Below are 15,382 nucleotides of genomic sequence, written 5' to 3' on the forward strand. Positions count from 1 at the left end.
TCCTGGCGTTCTGGGATCGAGCCCCACATCAGGCTCTTCCACTGGGAGCCTGCTTCTTCCTCTCCCACTCCCCCTGCTTGTGTTCCCTCTCTCGCTGGCTGTCTCTATCTCTGTCGAATAAATAAATAAAATCTTTAAAAAAAAAAATAAAAATAAAACAAAAAATTTTTTAAAAGGATTATGACTACATTCTTAGTATATGTAGTTATCTGATTTGAAATGTACCTGCATCGTATGGATTAATACCTTTCCAGCGACACTGGCAAAGGTATTTAGCTGAATATTTCCTGAAAATTCCAGAGTTAGCAGTTCAATCTAGAAGACCACTCCCCACACTTGTTTAAAATTTACCTTACTCTGTTTTTGTGAGACATTTTCTGTTTCTCAGAGGACTTCACATAGACAGTCAGTGGTGAGACCTGAGACCAGGTTCTTCAGTAGCTTTTTGGCAACACGAACACTGTGCCTCAGGGTTAGTGAGAGATGCTTAGACAGGTGACTTGTATAAACCTTTCCAGTGTTGAATTTTGTTTCTTCCATTTAAACAGGAAGTAAATTATAACTTGAGCTCTTAACCCACAGCACATTGTCATTCATTCCTCTGTTTAATATTAAAATTGTCCTTTATAATTCATTCTTCTCTAAAAGCACATAGTGTACCTGACCTGTTCTCTGATTTATATGCTTTATTAGGTGGACCCCACCGGAGAATACAGAAATCTGGTGACTATACAGTCATTTAAAGCAGAATTTCGTTTAGCAGGAGGTTTAAATTTACCTAAAATAATAGACTGTCTGGGCTCTGATGGAAAGGAAAGGAGACAGCTCGTCAAGGTGAGACTCCCCTCTGGTGGTGCGGTCCTTAGCGGCTTAGTAAAAAAGTCAAAGCAAAACCATAGTTGATATTTACTTCCTGCTTTGAGTCTTTATTTTTCTTCTCAAAAATTGCAAGTGAGGAAAACTTACACACTATAAATACATTATTTTCTAGAAGCAGATTGCTTTTCCTAAAATTTTTTGTGTTTCTGGAAGGCCAGCATTGTAACAGTTGACCGAAGTAAAAGAAAACTTTTAACATGAATGGATAGGTGAGGTTAACAGTCTGCTTGCTTGTTATGGAAAAACTGTTAAGGTGATTGTTCCTTATTTTCTGGAAGAGTTCAAGTTGAAGGCCCTTGCCTCAAGAATCCTGAATGTGGCATCATGCCAGCTGCTAGTAAATGTATCAGAAAGGGGATAGCATTCCTCCCTTACTCTGCTCCCAAGTTCTCAGGGCCGTGCTGGGAGGTCGTGGAGAGAGCACAGGGCCTCGTGCCCTCCAGGGGAGGAGTTCCAGTTAGCCGAATTCCAGAAGTAGCGAGGTGGAACGTTTTTCTACATTGGTCTTCTACCCAGTGTTACAGCTTATTCTAAATGAAACACTAGCATTAGGTCTTAGTTATTTAAGAGACTGTGAAGAGTATAGATGCTCAGATGGAATTCTGAGCGCCCTTCCGTTGTCCTCATGTGGCTCTCTGTGTGATTTTATCATAAAATGGACTGCGCCCAGTTCATGCTTTGACTATTCTGAAGGGCCGTGACGACCTGAGACAGGACGCGGTCATGCAGCAGGTTTTCCAGATGTGTAATACGTTACTGCAGAGGAACACTGAGACCAGGAAGAGGAAACTGACCATCTGCACATACAAGGTGACCACTTCATGCTTCTGTTCCTTCATCAAGAGCCTAGAAAAGATGCCATTATTCAGACGAGGGCTCAGCCAGTGTTTTCTGTGAGTGTAAACATTTTAGACTTTGTGTGCCACGCAAGGTCTCTGTGGCATCGTCACTGGAAAAATACACGTGGTGGATGGTGGCTCAGGAGTCCCGGTCCTTTTGCCCTTTGGCCATCTTCCCTGCTAATCGTGAAGCCCTGTTTTTCCCTTAAGCGACTTTATAAAAGAAGCCTTTTGTCAGATCACATACAGCATTCGGAAGGGCTGGTTCCTGACGATGAGTGGGTTCTGTAGAAGTCTAAGGGATACCTCAGGCTCAGCAAGTTTAAAGTAGAGCTTTTGATGAATACCTCCACCCCCAAAATACCCCACACAGATCAGCCGATGGCACTACCTTCACCCAAGTTGCTCGGTCCAAAGTCAGGAGGCGGTCTTGTCTTTTTCTTTTTATTACTATTGGAAATTTCAAACATCTATAAAAGTACATAGAATAATGTAATTAACTCGCTTGTACCATCACCAGTTTCAGTAGTGATCAGCTCATGGATAATTTTGTTTCATTTCTACTTCGACCTACTTCCTTCCCTTCAATATTATTTTGAAACAAAAATGTCCTATCATTTCACCTGTAAACATTTATTTCAGTGTGTAGTTGTATAAGATAACGTCTAAAAAACCAAAACAGAACCACAATACTGTCATCACTCCTAAAAGAGCAGTAATTCCTACATATCGGTGTAGAAATATCAGCATCATTTTAAACTTGCCCCTCCCTCTCTCTGTCTCTCAGATCTCACACCTGTTCCATCAGCAAGTCCTTACTGGTCTGCTTTCCGTCGAGTCACTGTTACCGCCTCTGCCATTCCTGCCCTGTAGTCACATCTCTTTGATCATGTCTCGATAACCCCTTACTTCTTCCCTGGGCGCACCACAGCTCCTTCACTCACAGCAGCTAGGATGGTCAATTTAAAAGAGTTTGAGACAGAATAAATATGTCCATTTCCTGTTCTGAACTCCAGATGACTTCACTTATCCCTGAATGAAAGTGATTATGACGGCTCAGTCACCTCCCCTCGGCTCAGCTGCTCTTCCTGCCTTGGCTGAGACCTGCCAGTTTTGTTTCCCGTCCTTACTCCCCTCGGCCCGGAATACTCTTCCCTCAGATCCGTTACTCGCTCCCTTACTTCATTCAAGGTTCTCTGCGTGTCACCTCAGAGGGGCTTTCCCTGACCATGTCTCTCTTAGTCACTTTTTTAAATGCCTGTTTTGTTCTATCAAACACATAATAGACTCTCCACAAACATAGTTAAATTAATGAAAGGCCTCCGTAAGACACAAGACAGTTCAGCATGTTTGAGTACATTATAATAAAATTGATAGAATTAAAGATTCTATAAAGACAAGTGGCCAACTAAGAAAAATGAGTTTAATAATATTAGTAACAAAGGATTGCTATAAAATTAATAACAATAAGGGATTTACATACAGAATGTATAAAGAGCTCTCACAAACCAATTGTAAAAAGGCTAACATGCCAGTAGGAAAATGGGTAAAGAATACAGACAACTCAGGAAGAAAATATTTTGAATGGCCAGTGAGCCTATTAAATTTTACTCAGCCTTACCGGGCATCTGAAAATACAAATTGAAACCACAGTGAGATACCGTTGCACACCTCTCAGATCAGCACGATACTGGGTGTATGAATCGGCAGAACCCCTTTGGATAGTTCTTTGGCAATATCTGGTTAAACAGAAGATGCACATCCCCTGTGACCAGGTATTCAGTTCCCAGGTGTGTATATATGTGGATAATTACGGTGTTCTTATACAGTCTATGATTGTTAAATGATTGAGGGTTACATGTACTAATGCAGCTAATTGTAGAACAGTGTCGAGTGAGTAAAAACTTGTAGAAGCGTTCACGGAGTATAATACTCTTTTATTTAAAGCTTACAACTATTTATGTATATATTGCTTTGAAATAAAAATGTACCAAAAAATACATGAACATGAACGATAAGCAAGTTAGCAGTCATCTTGATGGTGGGGAAGGGCACAGGGCCAGGGAAGGGTACAAAGGGAGCATCATTTTGCAGCAAATGTGACAAAATCTTAGGTTTGATAAAGCTGTTTGGTGGGTAACAGGATGTTTGTTTATATCATTTTCTATACTTTGTGTATGTTTATATATATGTCATAATTTTTAATCTTTCCAGTAAAATTGCTCATTTTATGTTCAGGAATATATTTCGTCTTGGTGTAGCTAATAAGACTCTAAAGCAAGAATACGTATACTTTTAATTATCAAAGTATGTTAGTATTAAGATTATATTCAATATTGGCCAAAGTGAAATTTTTCAAATTGTTTGATATTAAAAGTATGAGGGGCGCCTGGGTGGCTCAGTTAAGTGTCTGCCTTCGGCTCAGGTCGTGATCTCAAGATCTTGGGATTGCGCCCCGTATCGGGTCCCTGCTCGGCGGGGAGTCTGCTTCTCCCCCTGCTTGTGCTCGCTCTCTCTGACAAATAAATAAAATCTTAAAAATAAAAATATGAGGAAAGCAGATAATTCCTCTGCTAAATGGAGCAAACTGTGGCTCAGTCAAGGTGATGCTGAACCACCTAGTTAACAGGACTGACAGCTCAGGGAATCGCAGAGCCTGAGAGCCCAGCAGGTCCTCAGGTCTCAGCCGCAGCCTAGAAAATCTTATTCTTGGAGCTTAAGCTTATCTTCCATGGCTTACCTGTGTCTCCTCTGGACACAGAAAAAGCAATACAGTTGAAAGAGTGCTTTTCACGGACTCTGGTAGCAGAGTGCCTGTCACATGCTCTTCAAGACCCTCCAGTAATCAGAAGGCATCCCCTCTGTGATGCAGGTGGTCCCGCTTTCTCAGCGAAGTGGAGTCCTTGAATGGTGCACAGGAACTGTCCCCATCGGTGAGTTCCTTGTGAACAACGAGAATGGTGCTCATAAGAGATACAGGCCGAAGGACTTCAGCGCCCTTCACTGCCAGAAGAAAATGATGGTGAGTGGCACTTGGAAGTATAAACTATTGCGAGATTATGTACCCACTTACCACAGCTGAGCGCTCCAGTGTTAGAGCACACAGTGTTTCGGTTTCACTGGGGCCGGGGGGCAGGGGGGGTGATCGTCAGTGAAGGAAAGCACACCCGCCACCATGGAAGTGTGTGTGAGTGATAGGAACATTTGTAAACTCTATAATGTGCCAACCCTTGTCTGATGAGAGATTTAACATTCGGTGGAATGCTAATCTGCTTCCAGTTTGGGGTAAGCTAATTCTTAACAAACAAAATACTAACTAAAACCAAAAAATAGATAATTTTTATATAAAACTGATAGACCTTTTAAGACATTGGCCACATCACACTGGCCATGGACATTCATTCAGCCAGTCACAACAGGCACTGTGCTGACACTTCACAAATGGGAGGAAGTTCAGAAATTTAACTTGCCCAGGCCAATGAGCTAATAATGGTGGAGCAAGGATTTGAATCTTGTCTGTCCAACCATAAAATCCATTACTTTTCCTTTTACTCTGCTTTCTGTTATATAATTTTTTAACTGGGTGGTAAAGGGGTACAGGTGTTGTGATGGAAGGCTGTCCCAGGGACCGTGCAGGCCCAGTTGAGGGAGTGCTTCATTCTACCTGCCATGGGCAGGACTGGAGTCAGATTCAGAAAGACTTCGTAGGGGAGTGGCCTTTGAGCCAAGATGACTCACTAAGTTAGTTTTGTAAGCAGAAGGCTTATGAAAGCAAAGGAAAAGAGGCCTGGACAGACAGGTAGAGATAGCAGAGGCCTGGTTTTTGGGGAGGCAATTAATGAGACTGAAGCAGTAGTTGTTAGTCAAAAAATGGAGGGTTGCTTCATGAAATGCTAAGAACTGGGTACTTTATCCCGTTAGCAGTAGAGAACCCTCGAGGAGGACAGTAATACCAGAATTGCATTTTAGAGAAAGAACTCACAGCACTGTGGGCTACGTTTTTGAGAAGCTGACTAGAGGCATGACACAGGGGCCCTGAGTTAAGACGAACAGCAGTAGGAATGAAGAGTAAGGAATATTAAGGAGGCAAGACCGATAGGATTTGGTTGCTGATTAGAAGTGGGGTTGGAGGGGCGCCTGGGTGGCTCAGTTGTTAAGCGTCTGCCTTCCGCTCAGGTCATGATCCCAGCGTTCTGGGATTGAGCCCCGCACCGGGCTCCCTGCTCAGCGGGAAGCCTGCTTCTCCCTCTCCCACTTCCCCTGCTTGTGTTCCCTTTCTCGCTGCCTCTCTCTCTGTGTCAAATAAATAAATAAAATCTTAAAAAAAAAAAAGAAGTGGGGTTGGGGAAAAAGTAATCAGTGATGCCCAGTGTTTGGGTGATGGGGTGGATGGAGGGGCTCTTTACTGTGTAGAAGGAGAGAGAGAGTGGCTGAGGTTCGCTGAGCAGAAGGTGAAGAAGTTGTGTTTGGAAGTGATCCAGGTGGAGATGTTGAGCGACCAGCTGGAGAAGTAGGTCAGGCTGGAGCTTCATAAAGACACCTGAGCCAGAGATACAGATGTGGGGTCATCAGCACGTGGGGAGAGTGCAGCCCACGGAGGTAGATCAGCTCTGCCTCAGGAGAGTATTACCTAGTGAGAAGGTACTGGAGGACAGATCTGAGACGTGTCTGCTACTTGGCCGTCCATTCTTGCTTTTCCCTTTTCTCTTGCGCCCCTGCTGCTCTGTGACCTCCTTAGACTGCCCGGAGCCATTTCTGGCTGTTTTGTGTTTACTTCCACATAGATTACAGAATCATTCAAATTCGAATTGAATTAAAACACCAACAGTCACTGTTGGCGTGTCTCCTTCCCCTGAGATTCACATGTGAAGCCTAAAGGGATTATACCTTGTCACTGTTTCGCTGCCCAGACTGTTAGCTTCTGGGGGTAGATAATACCTTGTTCAGCTCTTCATGGCCTCTGCCTCCACTGTACTGTTTTCTATCTAGAAACTGTCAGCAGATGTTAAAGTAGTTGAACACAATTTTGAGAAAATTTTATATTTGATTTTTTTAAAGGATGTACAAAAGAAGTCTTTTGAAGAGAAATATAAAACGTTCATGGATGTCTGCCAAAAATTTCAACCGGTTTTCCGTTACTTCTGCATGGAAAAATTCTTGGACCCAGCTGTTTGGTTCGAGAAGCGACTGGCTTATACTCGCAGCGTGGCTACTTCCTCTATCGGTAATCTTCTTGTCCCTTGTAGCCCGTGTGCCGCTGGCTGCTTTCTCAGTCACAGGGGGTGATGGTGCTGATGGAGCTTGTCAGTCAGCCCGTCCTCATCATTCCGTCATTGTGCGTCTCGTTTGTCCCGAGTCTCAGTTTGTAACTGTTGCTCTTACAAGCTTTTGCAGGAAAGAATTCTCCTACTCCGAGGAGAGAGAAGACTGGCTCTTTGTTCAGTAGTGAATATGGCGTATTTTCAGTCTTCCCACAATATATTATTTTCTGAGATTGCCTTTGGGAAATAATAAAACCCATGATAACTATATTTAATTTACCTCCTTTAATTTAATTGTTTACAATTAAATTGAATCTAAATTAAATTGAATCTATTTAATAGAATTTTATGTTTGGATTAGAAATCATGATATATATTCAAATACGCAGTGCATACTACGTATTTTGACCTTGTTTTTTTAATTGGTAAGAGACTAGAATAGCTAGACAGGGCTGTCAGCAAAGTCCTAGAGTATGAAAACTAAGGTTGAATACGAGAGATCTTCTAATCTATTGATTTTTAACTAATAAAGACCATCCTTCCATCACTTAGGTCGCATGGAAAGGCAGGGCCACAGTGTAGGTCCTGAACAAGTTCTAGGTCATTACAAAACCCTCTTGTTGTTTACAGTGAGAATCACTAATCTGATTCAACTAATTTAGTTTATAAAAGGAGGCCCAGTTAATGACAGCAGAGCTAGCCGGGCTGACGGGCGTCCTATTTTTTCTGTAACACCACATGGTGTTTTTCATTAATTAGGTCAGAAGTGTTCGGACATGCCATCATCTATCTTAAAAACAGCAATGTAGTTTTTCGTGGACATATGCCTGATGAAATAAGGATTATGTTAAATTTAAAAGTATACTCAATAACATATTTGAGGGCATATAATGCCCTAAATGATGGGTCTCAACTTTAACCACACTAATTTTCAAAGTATGAATATTTTTAAATGTATGCTTATTAGTAAAGGGAAAGCTTTTTTTAGCATAACATCTAGAATTTGTAAAATGCAGTATTAGTGAATATAGCTGGCAACATTCGACTTAAAGGGGCAAGTTATGTGCATATTTTCCTTGAAGCAGGCTAACTAGCCTACACTACTTAAAAATCATGCTGTCAGTGGTATTAGTAGAAATTATGGATAAATGTGTTCTAGAAACAGATGATCCCAGTGATTTCAGGTTGGTTTGTTGGTTTTTCCCCCCAGTTGGTTACATACTTGGACTTGGTGATCGACATGTACAGAATATCTTGATAAATGAGCAGTCTGCAGAACTTGTACATATAGATTTGGGTGAGTAATAAAAGATCAGAAATGCATCTTTATTCTGTTTATTAAATATTTGGTCATAAGAAATGATATTTGCCCCCAGGATGTTACAAGCGTGAGGGAGACAGACCAAAGTAATAAATGTTGTTTAAAAAAAAAAAAACATAAACACATGCTAGAGGGAATAGCTAAGTCTGTTGAGATAATAAGTGAAACTTATTACAACAGGTGACATTTAGGCCAGGTCTTAAAGAAAGGAAAGATAATCCAGACAGAAGAGAGAGCAAATATAAAATGGGGACTACTGAGGATGTAACCTGCAGGAATGGTGAGATGTCAGATATGGCCGGAGTGAAGTTTCTGTGTAGTTGGGTAGCTGGAGAGGTAGCTCGGTGTACTAGACTGTAAAAAGCCAGACTAAGCATTTCAACTTTAACCTGTGAAATAAGGGGAACTAAATGTACTGAAGGAGGACATGATCATATTTAATTATTGAGAAATAATTTGGGGAGCAATACTGGCAGTGGAAAGACACATGAGGGGCTAGTATAATAGTTCAGACAAGAAAGGATGACGACTTGGACTAAAGTTGTAGAGGTCAGGAGCTGGGCTGTGGGGGACGTTTTCCTAGTGACCTGCAGCGGGGATGTCAGATGTGGCAGCGGTGGGAGAAGGGACACCAGGATAACTGACGTTTCTAGTGAGGGAACGCAGCAGGTTTTGTGAAGAACAAGAAAGCAATGAGTTCACTTTTGCATCTTGTTGGTATTAATGGCACTTCCATGTGTAACAGGCAATTTAGTACACAGGAAGGCAAAGAGGTCGAGCACAGTGATGGAGCTGTAGAACCTTCTGCTAATAGATGTCAGTTGAGGTCACTGGACTGGAGGAGGTTCTTGATCTTCTGTATCATCCTTGATAAAGAGGACTAAGGATAGAATCCTAAGGAATGCCAGCTTTGAAAAGCCTAAGTCAGGAAAAAAAAACCCTGAAGAATAACCAGTAAGTCATGGGAACAAGGAGGCAGGGGTATCTTGGAAGGCAGGGGAGGGAAATTTTTCATGAAGGAAGAAGTGCTCAGTAGTGTCTGATACAGCAGGTCAAATAAGGTCAAAACTGAAAACAGGCCTTTGAATTGAAGAGTTAATGTTTGAGGTCTGAGAAGTAATTTGGATAGAACGGAGGAAGTCAGATTATGGAAAGCTGAGGACTGAACAGAAGTCAGGATGTGCAGACCAAGAATGTCAGCTGTCCACAGAAGGTTTGGAAGGACGGGAGAGGCATTTGCTGCAGAGATGAGAGAGACATGCTTCGGCTTTTTTTTTTTTTTTTTTTTAATTTTGAGGGGGTTTTGGTTTGTTTGTTTTAAGATGAGAGCAGCGTGAACATGTTCTGTACTGATAAGCTGGAGAAGAGACAGAGATCCTGAAATAGCTAGGAAGTCCTAAAGCATATGGGCTACGGTTGGCTTTACAAGGGAGGCACATCAGCTTTTCCACTGAGAGGAGGAAAGTCTTGAGCTAGAAGGGAAAGGACTGGAGGGAAATAACATTTGCTCTTCTGTTTTAACTGAGAAAATGAAAGCATGCTTGCTTGCTGAGCGTCAGAGGGATGGTAAATGGCCTTGTCAGAACAGTGCAGGGCAAACCCGGCTCCACGGAGGTGAGTCCAAGAGCCGAGTGGAGAGGGGGAACGAAGACGGCATGCTGAGCAGTCCACGGGGCACTTGCCTACTGTGAGGACCCTGCATTTTCAGTGGAGCCAGTAGCGTCTTCACGAGCTTTCTTCCAGCCTCCCTGGAGTCTCGGTTGTAGTTGGAAATGGAGACTTGCAGAGGGGGCCAGGGGCCTGTGAGACGTGAGGCAGCCATGAGAGTGACCAACCTTGCACTCCGTACTCTTGAGTGGAAAGGCTGACAGACTAGAAATCTCAATGAGTTCAAACTCATTAATAAGAATAAGGGGGTAGAAGAAGAGATTTCAAGGAGAATATGGAATTTAAGATTTCTAAGAAGGTGCAGTCTTAGGAAATTATAAGTTCTGTAGTATAATCTATATAGTTGCTGAGAGAGTGAGTTCCGTTAGAATAGAGAAGAGCTCGTGTATTATATGGTTTACCCCAGAATGGATTCAGTTATACAAAGTTATGAAAGAGTAGTGATTGCTGGAGGCACAGAGTGGGTGGGAGGGAGGTAGGCCACGGGAGGGATGTGGTGGCTGTAAATGGGGCAGTGTAAGGGATCCTCGTGGTGATGGAAATACTCTGGACCTTGACTGGATCAGCGTCTGTGTCCTGGCTGTGATACTGTACTGTATAGTTCTGCAAGATGCTACCAACGGAGGAAAATGCATAAAAGGTATACGGGAAATTTTGTATTTTGTGTATTGTATCTTATGAGTGCATATGAATCTATAGTTATCTCAGGATAAAAAATTTCATTTAATAAAAACTTAATATAGAATATGTGCAGATATTTAAATACATGTAAATCCATTATGTGCATATTTTGCATTTTAAATCCTACGCATACTATTTCATTTTAAAAAATCACCCTTGAATCTAGAACTTGTCTATGTCTAGAAGTAGTTACACTTTTTAAATTCGAGATGCATCTCCTAGACAGTGGCAGAGCAGAAACAGAATAAGCCACCGTGAGTTCTGGTGTGGACTGTCGATGACAGAGTATTTGGGGCCTCTGCACAGCTCACAGGCCACATGGGAGGACAGTCGGTTTGCTGTGGAACCTCCTAACCTTGCTGTACTCTTTGCTTCAGGAGTTGCTTTTGAACAGGGTAAGATCCTCCCTACTCCTGAAACGGTTCCTTTCAGACTCACCAGAGATATTGTGGATGGGATGGGCATTACTGGTGTTGAAGGTGTCTTCAGAAGGTAAGTGTTTAAAGCAGATGGTTTTTCACGTCAAAATTATTTGGACTGTTGATTTCTATAGAGTCTAGGATTCACTGCTAAAACGTGTTCCAGTGCTTTACTGGTAGTAAGGAAAACCCCGGGGTAAAGACAGTAATAGCTTCCCCTTCCTTCAGACCATCTGGGACCTCACCCTATGTAACATACATAGCTGTCCTTCCGAGCCCCTCCGAAAGCAGCTGGCGTTTACCGGAAGTGCCTCTGTCCTAGCGAACTCTTTACTGCTCAGAACTCCTTCGGGCGCTCATTGTTGGGCAGGTAACCTCTGCTAAAGGAGTGTACGATGGACCAGTTCCTGCTGGAAGCACTTCACAGGTCCCTGCAGTTTCCCAGCATTGGTCCTCGTGCTCAGCTTTTACTAGAGTCGATTCTAGTCAGAGTGTAATTACCACAATCATCAATGACTGAAGAAATGTTTCACAGTAGTACTGTGTGTTATTCTTATCAAGGCTTAGCTTACATTCACATAATTACATTCCTTTCAAAAACATTTACTGAAAATGCAGTCTGCCTAGTACCGTGCTCTTTGAGATATTCATTTGAAGTCTCAGCACAGTATACAGGAATAATAGAGATGAAGATATGTTGAAAACGTTGGTGTGTAACAAAATCCATCTTTGTAATGTGTTTGTAGGTGCTGTGAGAAAACCATGGAGGTTATGAGAAGCTCTCAGGAAACCCTGCTAACCATTGTGGAGGTAAAGCGGATTATAAGGAAATCTTTATTTCTGTGCCATTAGATGTGTGTCTAGTTAGGACGTCACTGATTTGAGGATTGGTGCCTCATGTTAATGTGCTGGGATGATGCTGGGCAGCAGGGGGGAAGTGGGTGTGCACATCAGTAAACTGGTTTAGAAACTAGCCTCCGGTCCTGCCAGCTTTCTGGGCATGTTAGAGCATCGTAAGTCATCTCTAGTGTTTAATTCATAAATCAGCACTTTGTGCTCTCCAGTGGCATGACTTGCTTTCAGAATGTTTTTTTCCTTTGGGGTTTTGTGAGAAATCAGGAAGTTCTATCTCCTTTGCTCCTGCCCAGGTTCAGAACATTTAAGCACTGCCTCATGTTGATCAGGCAGAAAGAGAAGGAAGTAACACAGATTTCCAGTGCTTAATGACATTAGCTCTACCCCAGAGAGAATTATGTACCTAAAGCAGTGATTCACCACCCTGGTAAAGGGTGTGGGGCAAGAGATGAGTAGTGGTTCCTCCACAAGGAGACCTGGGAGGCAGAGCACAGGTGAGCCTCCCTTACTTACAGCCTTCAGCGTTTATTCCTTTAACCTGGTGGGACTCGCCTGGCTGCACCTGAATATCACCTGTACTTAATATTCAAAAAACTGTTCATGCTGACCATATTCAAACCATACTTCTGGGGGGGGGGCAGGAACATTTGTGTTTTTTCAGAAGTTACTGAGACATCTACTGGGTGGAGGCCAGGGATGCCGCTAAACATCCTCTAATGCACAGGACAGCCCCCACAACAAAGAAGTTAGGACAGCCCAAAAATGTTAGTAGTGCCGGGATTGAGAAACCCTGCTTCAGCTTAATCAGTCTGTATTCCTTTATTGTATTCATTCAGCCGCTTCTGTTTTGATAGTAAGACTAAAGTCATTTTTTGAAGTGCTCTGGTTCCTCCTTGATTCCAAAATCTGCAAATACGACTCCTAACAGAAGCCCTAGGGTATGAAATAATCTGTGGTATTTCTTTACTGAAACCCAAGAAGACCATATAGGCTCTTTCTTTATAATAAAGAGGCCTCCATTCCTTTTCATTATTTAATAACGTGTACCTCCCTCTGGGTTCAAACCTAAGCAGCCATCAACTTCATATCGACTGCTACACGCAAAAGACGTCATACACCAACCCAATGGTAACCACAAAACAAAAGCCAGTAATAGATATGCAAAGAATAAAGAGAAAGGAATCCAAGTATATCACTAAAGAAAGACAACAAACCACGAAAGAGAGAAAAGGATCAGAGAAAACTACAAAAACCACTACAAAACAAGTAACAAAATGGCAATAAATACATGTCTATCAGTAATTACTTTGAACGTAAATGGACTAACTAAATGCTCCAATCAAAAGATATAGGGTGACAGAATGGATAAAAAAACAAGACCCATCTATATGCTGCATACAAGAGACTCATCCCAGACCTAAAGATACCTGCAGATTGAAAGTGAGGGATGGAGGAACATCTGTCATGCTAATGGACGTCAAAAGAAAGCTGGAGTAGCCATACTTATATTGGACAAAAGAGACTTTAAAACAAAGAGTGTAAAAAAGACAAGGACACGATATAATAATAAAGGGGGACAATCCAACATGAAGATACAACAGTTGTAAACATTTATGCATGCAGCACTGGAGCAGCCAAATACATAAAACAATTCATAACAAACATGAACTAACAGTAATACAATAATAGTAGGGCACTTTCACACCCCTCTTGAACGTTGATGGACCAGCCGTTCAAACAGAAGATCAACAAGGAAACAGTCGCTTTGAATGACCAACTGGAGCACATGGACTTAACACATATATTCAGATCATTCTACCCTAACATAGCAGAATCCACATTCTTTTCAAGTGCATATGAAACATTCTCCAGAAAAAATCAATTAAGCCACAGAACAAGTCTCAACAAATTTAAAAAGAGTGAGGTCATACCATGCATTCTTTCTGATGCTAGAAGTCAACCACAAAAAAAAATCTGGAAAGACCACCCATACATGGAGGTTAAATAACATGCTACTAAACAATGAATGGGTCAACCAAGAAATCAAAAAGTACCTGGAAACAAAAATACAATGGTCTAAAATCTTGGGATGCAGCAAAAGCAGTTCTAAGAGGGAAGTTTTTGGCAATACAGGCTTACCTCAAGAAGCAAGAAAAACCCCAAATACACAACCTGACCTTACACCTAAAAGAGCTAGAAAAAGTACAAACAAAACCCATACCAGTAGAAGGAAACAGGTAATAAATATTGGAGCAGAAATACATGAAACAGAAACTTAAAAAAAAAAATGAAACCAGGAGCTGGTTCTCTGAAAAGATTAACAAAAGTGATAAACCTTTAGCAAGACTCATCCAAAAAAAAAAAGACTCAAAATCACAAATGAAAGAGGAGAAATAACAACCAAAACTAAGGAAATACAATTACAAGAGAATATTATGAAAAACTATGCCAACAAATTAGACAACCTAGAAGAAATAGATAAATTCCTAGAAACATAAAACCTACCAAAACTGAAGTGGAAAGAAGTAAAAAAATTTGGACTGATTACCAATAAGAAATTATTGGGAGTTTTTGATTACTGATTCAAATAAAAGTCTTCCAGGACCAGATGGCTTCACAAGCGAATTCTACCAAAAATGTATAGAAGAATTAATACTTGTTCTCAAACTATTCCAAAACATAGAAAAGGAAGGAAAACTTCCAGATTCATTTTATGAGGCCAGTATCACCCTTACACCAAAACCAGTTATAAACACAACATTAAAAAAGAGAACTACAGGCCAGTATCTCGGATGGACATAGATGCAGAAACCTTTGACAGAATACTAGCAAACGAAATCGAATGTTATATTAAAAAAATCATTCACCATGATTCCTGGTATGCCCGGGGTGGTTTGGTATTTGCAAATCAATCAGCGTGACACATTACATTGATAAGAGAAAGGATAAAAACCGTATTATAATTTCAATAGATGCAGAAAAAGCATTTGACAAAGTGTAACATCCATTCATGATAAAATCCCTCAATATAGTAGGTTTAGAGGTAACAAACCCAGCATAATAAAGGCCTTATATGGAAAACCCACAGCAAACATCATTCTCAAAAGGGAGAAACAGAGCTTCCCCTCTGTGGTCAGGAACAAGACAGGGGTGTCCACTCTCCCCACTTGTATTCAACATAGCACTGGCAGTTCTAGCCACAGCAGCCAGACAACAAAAAAGAAAGAAAAGGCATCCAGATTAATCAGGGAGAAGTCAAACTGCCACTACGTGCATCTGACGTGATACTATATACAGAAAACCTCAAATACTCCACCAAAAAACTAGTAGACCTGATAACTGAATTCATGAAAGTTGCAGGATACAAAATGAGTGTGCATATTAGCAGAATATTCCCTCATGACAGAGTTGTAACACTTTCTGCTGCTGCCTTGTTTGTGTTTTCTCAGTACTTCCGTC

At 41.4% G+C, this 15,382-nt stretch overlaps 2 protein-coding genes across 9 annotated transcripts in view; one reads left to right on the forward strand and one right to left on the reverse strand.

Moving 5' to 3' along the window:
* Positions 1–15,382, forward strand: part of ATM (ATM serine/threonine kinase) — a 125,167-nt gene that overhangs the window by 106,283 nt on the left and 3,502 nt on the right. For both annotated transcript variants that reach the window (XM_048217204.2, XM_026505820.4), the window contains exons 57-63: positions 694–834; positions 1,573–1,689; positions 4,591–4,740; positions 6,777–6,942; positions 8,190–8,276; positions 11,027–11,141; positions 11,815–11,878. In XM_048217204.2, coding sequence (XP_048073161.2) covers positions 694–834; positions 1,573–1,689; positions 4,591–4,740; positions 6,777–6,942; positions 8,190–8,276; positions 11,027–11,141; positions 11,815–11,878 — 840 coding nt within the window. The remainder of the gene's footprint in view (positions 1–693; positions 835–1,572; positions 1,690–4,590; positions 4,741–6,776; positions 6,943–8,189; positions 8,277–11,026; positions 11,142–11,814; positions 11,879–15,382) is intronic.
* The window catches only part of CUNH11orf65 (chromosome unknown C11orf65 homolog), a 94,635-nt gene that overhangs the window by 4,951 nt on the left and 74,302 nt on the right, over positions 1–15,382 (reverse strand). Inside the window, exon 3 of one of the 7 annotated variants that reach the window (XR_003317808.3) lies at positions 1,674–1,725. The exons of 3 other annotated variants lie outside the window; for them this stretch is intronic. The gene's annotated coding sequence lies outside the window, so the exon portion shown is untranslated. Of the gene's footprint in view, positions 1–1,673; positions 1,726–2,109; positions 7,217–15,382 lie in introns of those variants that run through there. 3 more of the 7 variants (XR_008960847.1, XR_007189597.2, XR_007189596.2) reach the window with 3 other exon arrangements.

Source organism: Ursus arctos, unplaced genomic scaffold (genome assembly GCF_023065955.2).
Source record: "Ursus arctos isolate Adak ecotype North America unplaced genomic scaffold, UrsArc2.0 scaffold_22, whole genome shotgun sequence".
Lineage (NCBI taxonomy): Eukaryota > Metazoa > Chordata > Mammalia > Carnivora > Ursidae > Ursus > Ursus arctos.